At 33.5% G+C, this 8953-nt stretch overlaps 1 protein-coding gene across 1 annotated transcript; it reads right to left on the bottom strand.

The window, feature by feature from the left end:
* Positions 1–6532: 6532 nt before the first annotated feature.
* On the bottom strand, positions 6533–8734 carry LOC136231850 (homeobox-leucine zipper protein HAT5-like). The gene is made up of 3 exons (XM_066020825.1): positions 8265–8734; positions 7288–7682; positions 6533–7206 (listed from the first exon to the last, which is right to left on the bottom strand). Exons 1-3 carry the CDS (start codon positions 8374–8376, stop codon positions 6799–6801), a joined length of 915 nt encoding a protein of 304 aa, XP_065876897.1. The 5' UTR covers positions 8377–8734; the 3' UTR covers positions 6533–6798.
* Between the last annotated feature and the right edge of the window lie 219 nt (positions 8735–8953).

The raw sequence follows: 8953 nt of genomic DNA on the forward strand, positions 1-8953 counted from the left end.
CACCTTGTGAAACACCTTATGAAACAGGGATTGATAAGGAATTTCAAATGAAAAACCTTATGAAACAGGGTGTTCAGAGTAACAGTAACTTCTTTCTTTTAGATGAGGATGAGTTTCATATGATTTGGTTAGAATAACGTAAAAACAACTAATCTATAGAGAATGCAGGGCTGGCTCCAATATTTTAAAGGCCCTAAGCAGGGCTAATCCTGATTTTTTTATGGGTCTAGATGAAAAAAAAGATAAAGAAGCACTTAATAATAAAAATTTACTACAAAATTTAAAATAGAAATTTGGACATATTTTAGATTCAAAGTATCATATTATTTAGTCATTTAAAAAATTACTATATATACAGTAAAAAACAATTTGAGACCATTTTGGTTCAGGTCCTAGGCGATCGCACTCATGGCCTATGTTCAGGGCCGGTCCATAAACATTTGAGCCTTTTTATGATTTATTGTCCTACTAGATTATAATTTTCATTTTGAGTTTGTAAAAATATTCAGGATAAAAAATTTGATCGGTACAGGTTGTTATGTAATTAACTCAATATGTTCTATTATAAAAAAATATTTTTTATTAAATCACGTCATAAAACTCAAATACCGAGCTCATTCCATATAAGCCCAAAATATATATATATATATTATTATTAAGGATAAGAAATGATTTGCGGTGGTCCATAACGTTTTGCGGAGGTCTATAAATATTCAGACCTTCTTATAAATTGTTGTCCTACTAAATTATAATTTTTATTTTAATTTTGTAAAAATATTCACCATAAAAATTTGATCGATACAAGTTATTATGTAATTAACTCAATAGCATAAGTAAATTAGTGAAAATTAATTGTGTCCTAAAATATATTGTAACAAGTAAATCAATATATATTAGTCATTTTAGATTGAATATATATTAACATTTTGGTTTAAGAAAAAAATTAAAATTATAAAAAAATAATTATTAAAATTATATAATAATAATAATAAAAACAAAACATATGAAAAATAAAGAGAAAAGAACTTTATATACTAATAAGAAACATATTCTTCTTATTACTAAGAAAATCAAGAATAAAAGAAAATGGAAACTGTGAACCAAAAAATATACAGTTCTGGGAATCAAACTCACACCCTCACAAATAGCTTTACTATGCCTTTACCATTCAGTCTACCAATACATTTTATTATATATCCAAGTCTACATATTTTTAACCATTGTAATTTTAATAATTATCAAATTTGAAAAAAATTCCGATCGGAGGCTCCCGTAAGTCGGAGGCCCTAGGCGGCCGCCTAGGTGGCCTCCCCCTAGAGCCGGCCCTGCGAGAATGAGTTCAGAGAACAATGATTTATCACGATAAAAGGGAGAGAACAAGTTAAGCCTAGCATGAACAAGGAGTTTACAATTTAACTTTTACCTATTTATTCATGATTGTAATATGACTTGGGTCAAAGTCTCTACTTTAGGTTCACTCAAGTCAATTCTTGTGTGTTCTTGAGATTCTAAGATTTACTAGACATTTAAACGTTCCTAAATGTGTTTCTTTCTTGCATTAAGCATTAAGCAACATTTCATGTTCAATGATAGATAAGTGAGTATAAAAGTAGTCTCTCATCATTTATAAACACCAAGATAGGAGTTAATAAACTCACGCATGAAGAACATCATTAAACACACCATAGAAATAACTACATTCATTCATAACTAAGCTAAGAAAAACTTACAACTCCGGTCTGTAGCTGGCTTAGCTCATTCGGCTGACTACTCACTCATAGTGATGAGTGAACAATCACAAAAGATGCAATAACCAATGGAGTTAGGTCAGAAATTTTAAGAGAGAGTTCTCCCGAAAGAGATGAAGTTCTAAATCCGAAATTATCCAAAAATTAAGTCCCCCTTTCCTACTATTCGTTCGCTACTTAATAAGGAGAGAGGAAATAAAATAAAATAAAATAAAATGTACACAAAAGCAAATTGTTCAGACACATGTACAAATATTTTTCATGCATTAATGTTGGTTATGGACGCTTAAACACTCGAGGCCCCAAAATCTTCTTCTTGCCGCTGACTATCCCTGATTCTGCCTCCTTTTACTGCTGTCCTCCAGCGCTTTACGTTGTTGTCCTTCGGTCCGAAGGGTCTCCTTCACCTTTTCTTGTAAAACAGGCTGCATGACAGCTGTTTCTACATGACTTCTCAAAATCTGCATAAAAAGCCTTTTAGTCCGCAATTTACAACACTTATAACAGCCCATTTAGCCCATTTGTGATGAAATAGAATATGGTTATTTGGGTCAATTATGAACCCATCAGTAAACATAGGCCAAATTGACTAACTGTGTTAAAAAAAAAGCCAAAAGCCAAAGGAAAAAAAGCTAATTTTGTCCTTATATTTATTTATTTTATAAATTAACTCCCCTTATTATCTAATTATGACAAACAAACCCCAAAATAAAAAATAAAAATCAATTACACCATCTTCTCAATCTCTTTGTTAATTTTTCTCTCTCTAAAGTTAACTTGCATAACTCCATCTCTTTTAACAATGATGTGAATATTCATCTTCTCTCCATCGGATTCTCCACACTGTCACCGTTGGATCACGCCCGATCTCCACCTCCATGAAGTTCGTCGTTGCATCCTTCGGCACCAAATATTTATCTAACATTGTATCTTCTTTAACTGCGTGTGGTACCACCATGTTATTAGTACTGAGACAAACAAGTTATGTTAAGGCTCCCAATGGCCAAGAAGTTGTGGATAATGTGAGATCTTTCTTTTCTTTTTGTTGGTATCTAGAGGGCTTAATATCTTCTATTTGGATCAAGTGGTTCATGTGAGGATTATTGCTAATTGTGTTTCGCATGAAGCTGCAAAGAGCATCTCCAATAGAGATTACTATAAAGATTGTCAAAAATTAGTACATCATACTAAAATATACTAATACTTTATTTTCTAATTCATCCATATCGTTTTTGGCAACTTTTGTTAAAAATAAATAACTGTAAAAGTTGTCACCATGACCTCACAAATCATTACTTTATATATAATTTATTTTCATCATAAATGTTGTCATACAAAGGGATCAATAAATCATTTTTTATATTAAAAAAAGTAAGTATCATTGCTATATGGTTGTCAAAAAGTGGCAACCTTGCTTGAAAACTTCAAGCACTCATCATCACTCCAATAAATGACATATTCAAAAGTTGTCAAAGTTATTGTCATATCACAAAGCACTCTTTCAAACACCTTCTATTGGAAATGCTCTAATTGGAGTAAATCTTTAAAAAGCTTATCTTTCTTGTAGAGGAAGTTCCTAGTTGTCTAGCTAATTTCATTAATTCCAATAAATGTATTTTTTGGTTATTTAATGAAATTGTTTTCCATAAAAAAATAAAATCAAGCCTGATGGATTGCATAAGTCTTGGGCGGATATCCGGCTTAGAGGTGCATTACATCCTGCTCTCACCAGCCTGTTCCTTTTTTTCCAGTGTTTTCGAAACACGATATCCTTTAAAAGACGGAGTTAACAGTTTTAACAATATATCCAATTCTTGATTGAATTGATTGAAAGGAATTCATATGGCTCCAATAAAGAAAGAAAATAGTATGAAGACAAGCATAGGGGGTCCATAACCATGGGTTCCAATGTACGAGATCTTGTAGCACTTACCAATGAGGCCTTATTCATTAGTATTACATAGAAGAAATCCCCAATCGGGGAAATTGCTTGGTTTCATTGTCAGTAAAAGTAAACGAGGAATCGAAGTTGACCCCGAGAAAGTGAAGGCCATTCAGGAGATGCAACTCACCATTGCGTATTGGTACTTATCGGGTATAAAATAGATTTGCTTCTCTTTTTTTGTTCCTACAAACAGAATTATTCTATTTTTACTAAAAACTAAAAAAATAAGAGATATAGTGCGAACTCCGCTTTGTGCTTCGTATCCGAGAAGCACTCCGCTCTCTATGAGACCCTTACACCCTTTCTCCCGATCTCTTAGGAGCCTCTACCCGCCATCTTACCCGACAATCACCATTAGCTTGGTTTCGGTGAGTTCAAGAGATGAGGATTAAGTGAGTTCAGTGGCGGTGGACGATTGACTGAGCGTGCTTTGGCAGCTCGTGGTGGAGTACTCTCAGACAGATTCGCTCGATTATTGTAGCCAAGAGAAAGCATGAACCAGAATAGAAGAGCTTGCCCCACCCATGAGTAAATATTTCGTAGTAGCCTCATTAGACCGTACATCTTTCTTGGTATATTGAGATAATAGGTAGGAGCATAAACTGAAACATTCTGGAGCTACAAAGATAGTTATTAAATCGTTAGCACAGCATAAAAACATTCCTCCTAGAGTAGCTGTTAATACAAATAAGAGAAACTCAGTTATAGCCATTTCCGTACATTCAATGTACTCTACGGATAGAGGAATACATAGAGTTTAGATTTTCTTTTGTTTTAGAGAGAAAAAAAATTCTTCAATTTTACCCATTAAGCATTTTACTTAATCAAACAATTAAGTAATTGTTTGCATCTTGGTCAAACTAAACTTTATTCAAGTTGAAGTTCAAATATATAGTTATTGCAAATTTTGGGGGCTAATTTTAAAAATAGAATAGCGAAACAACCCTTTACCAAAAAAAAAAAAGTTATTATTTATAGAGTTTCCCTAATGTGATAATTATATTGAGAAACAACACCAAATATGTAATTAATCCAAAAGCAATGTTACAATTATTCTTTTTCCAATGATAAAATATTAATGCTAATTTTGTAGAAACATGATAGCAAGTTTTTGCAATGTGAATAATTAGCATATTCTAATCTAATCAATGTTTATTTTATTATATTTATATATATATATATAACAAAAGATAACAGTTGATTCAATGTATTGAAATAGATTATATAAGTAGATTATTCAAAGGAGACAGTATCATTTAATCATTGTAATATAGTTCTAAAATTGAATGAGTGATGAAGAGAAATATATGAGCTTCTTGTGCATAAAAAATAGATGATCCATAAAATGGGGGTATACAGGTGGGTCAAATTGGGGGACCCCTTGGGAATTACATCATGTGATTTTGAAAATTCAACATCAAAATCATTATCATTACATAACATATGGTGCCTATTTCTTCTTCAATCTTTTGCTCCCACGCAACTTCTTTGCTTTGCTACTAAATCTTCCTCATTACTGCTTCTCAGATAAGGATGCTATAATTTCATTTCTTTTCTTTATTTTCTTAGCAAGCACAATTTATTTCTGTAAAGTCATTTTCTGATCCAACTAGAATAATCTTAATTTGACCTCCACTTTGTCTTCTTCCTATTTTTTTTATCTTAACCAATAACTTTTGAATTCTACCTCCCCTTCCACTTTAATTTTCCATCAGTTTTTAACACCAAATCAGAGGTTGTATCTCATATTCTGGATCATAATTCAAAATAAAGGTTTTTTTTTTTTTTTTTTTAAAGAATTGCATGTAAGGACCCGGTTAGGAGGGTATGAGTAGTGGAAGTCGGGTTGTAAATGGGACGAGATTATTCGTTAGAGACGGACTGTTATTATTCCTGTCGGATATTTGTTCTAATAGTTACGAGTAATCCTCATTTATTTCCCCCGTAAGGTCAGATGGAGAAAAGAAATAGAGGTGCGGACAGGGGCTTCTCATCGCCCTATAGGAATCCACATCATCATCATGTAATTACGGATTTTAGATAGTTATTTTTATATTTAAATAATTTTTATTTATTTATTATGTTTATTAGATCGATGAGTTATTTGTCTAATTGTATTGTTCAGAAAAAATTTAAAATTCACTAAAGAATATGTTATTTAGAATTTGAGAAATAGAAAACGGAAATCTCATGGATAAGAAAATGTGGACTATATTTTCTATATTTTATAAATAGAGATGAAGATGTCGCATATATACAAGGACGAAGAAGCAGTCCACATCCTCATGCTGCCCCATTTGCAACCCAACCCTATGTGATAGGTCTGAAAGATGATGGTGGATAAGGGAATGTGGACTATATTTTCCCTCATTTTATAAATAGGGATTAGGATGAGAATTTCACATATAGAGACGGGAAAGCAATCCTCATCCTACCTTAACCCATTTGCAACTCAACTCAACCTCACGTGAAATGTCTCAAAGATGGCGACGACACCAAAAACAAACTAAGTGTTGGTTTGATTCTATTTTTCGAAACTATTTTTTATCTTTTAATCCTAAACAAGAAATAAAAAATGTTTGGTAAATTTTAAAACAACTTCATTTAACATAAATTCAACTAACATCTACTAGAGGGAGAATCAAATGGATCCTAATTCTCTCATCGGATATAAAGAGAGTAATTAAGCTATATTAGTAAAGTGGATTTCCAAAACATATATACTCTTTAAAGTCACGAAACTTAAAAAATGAGACTCGAACCAAAACCGACTATATATTTATAAATAGTAGTATTATTGGACTGGGTTGTTCAAAATAATTTTGAAAAAGAAGAAGGATGAGATTGCAAAGTAAGTGCATAGCATGATAAAACATAGTATTATTTAATTACAACCGCACATTAAAAGACTCTAAGACCCCTTACAAAATCAAATTACAGAGGGTCAAAAACCATAGTTTCCAAATTCAAGCACAACCCAACATTTTGCACTGGGAAGCAGCCTAATTAACTGGATCTTATTACATCTTTTGCAGTTACCCCTAAAACAAAGCACTTAGACAACAACACAGACATGATAATCATTAATCATTCACAAAGAGTGACTTAGTAAGACCAGGTCCAGAAGGTTTGATCTTCAAAACTCGCAGATGGGTCGGAGTAATCACCGTCTTCTAGCTTTGGAAATACATATGGAGGCAATAAGCTCTTGCTCAAATTATCTTCTTCATCTTGTGATAAATCAGACTGATCTGGCTCGAAAACATACGATGAATCGCCAGCTTCTAGCAGTGAAGAGTGAACCCCATCAGCGTAATGTGGACTGTCTGAGTCGAATATGTCGCTTTTCGCTGAGCTGATATCTTCATGTTTGCCAGCCACAGCTGAATCTTTGGATACTTCTTCACTAATCAGCTCCTTAGCTGGTTCATGAGATAATGTGTCTTTGTCAAACAATTCAGAGTATCCCTTCTCCTTCTCTTTGAGGAGCAGCTTATCCGTAAGGAGATTAACCTGAACAAGTTTAAATCTTCATGTTAGACATGTTTTTACAATATCAAATTGTGAATACTGAGATTTAGAGAGTTTAGTTACCTCAGATTTCAGTTTATCTTTCTCCTTGAGGAGGGTATCATAATCTGTCTTTAGACTGTTATAGCTACTTTGTAAGGCATCATAATCCTTCTCCATCTGTTTTGTCTTCCATCTAGCTCGGCGGTTTTGGAACCATATGGCGACCTGTCGAGGCTGCAGGCCGAGGTCCTTGGCGAGCTGGATTTTCCTTTCGGGTTCAAGCTTGTTCTCAACCTCAAAACTTTTTTCAAGGAACTGAACTTGATCAATACTCAGTCTCCTCTTCTTCTCAGGTTGATGAAAATAGTCATCTAATTCATCATCCAGATTCTCTTCCTGATCAAATGAACGGAAGAAAGGCCGATTTGATCCGTTTGCTTGATGAACATCCTCAAAGCTCATCATGGATCTTGAGCCTGAATTAGTAACACATCATTATTAGATATCCATATATACCAATCAATAACCATTTTCATACCATACAGATGGAGATATAGGTGAATTTAGATCGGACAATTCAATATCAACAATTCAGAAATCAACTTTTCTGGGATATAACAACATCACCAAAATCAAAATTAACCAGATCTGACTTCACAATTTTGACTTAAGTTGAGAACCAACAAATTACTCTCTCTAGCAATTAAACTTGCAGGTAAGAGACAACAGAAAGTCAATCAACATTAAAGAAAAGGAAACTAAGAGACAGAGAAATTAAATTCAACAAAATCGAGTACTAAAATCAAAGAATTAAAAGGGTATTGCATTCAATCATGGCAAGAAACATTAAATAAACATCACTAGCTAGTTAGAGGTGTGTAAAAAAAATTGAATTAACAGCCTATAAAATAGAACCTGCGATTCACCAGAATCCAGAGTAAGATATGAGCAAAATTGAAGTTTAACAAAATCAAAATCAAAACCAATTGCATCAGAATCTAGAGTAGAGACAGTAAGTTGACCAGATTTAATTGAATTCTGGAAAAATAAGCAGATACCTAGAAAAGGGGAAGAGGCGGAAAGGAAAAAGGAATCATGCGGCTGAGTTGAAGAAGCAGAAGGAGGTCGTTGGGGTTGAAGCAAAACAGAAAAATTGGAAGCAGCCTCCATGGATTTTAGTGTTGAGAAAAGAAGATATCCTGGTGAGTTAAGGTGGGCAGAAGAGCCCTATAGGAAAGCAATCAATCAGATTCCACGATGAGTAGAGTCTTAATTTAGAAAAGGAAATAGAGAAAGGGTCTATGATTTGTGGCGGAAGAAGCTGGTGATGATGATCTCAGTGATGTGGGAAGTGTAGGAGCACCTGCAGCAGCTCACACCCATGACTGATCAGAAGAAGAAGAATTGGGGTTTCAGTACAAGAGAAAGGGGGAAGGGGGGTTGTTTCTTGAAAAGGAGAGAGATATTTGATTGTTTATTTCTTCTTTCTTTCTGAAGTGGGGCGAAGGTTGATTGGCTTTATAAGAAAAGAAACAAGTCCCTCCAGCTTATGCTGATGCTGATGCTGTTCAGATTAGTGCTTCATTTTTAGAGGAGAGGAAAGATTCTCCTTTACCAACATACCCCTTCCTCCGCGTAACTTTTTTTTTTTTTTTTTTTTTACCTTCACAATTTTAACAACAAAACTTCAAATTATAAAGGGAAAAGGTAACAAAAATAGCTATATCGTTGTCTGGAAGTATCAATT

Source organism: Euphorbia lathyris, chromosome 1 (assembly GCF_963576675.1).
Source record: "Euphorbia lathyris chromosome 1, ddEupLath1.1, whole genome shotgun sequence".
NCBI classification, from domain to species: Eukaryota; Viridiplantae; Streptophyta; class Magnoliopsida; order Malpighiales; family Euphorbiaceae; genus Euphorbia; species Euphorbia lathyris.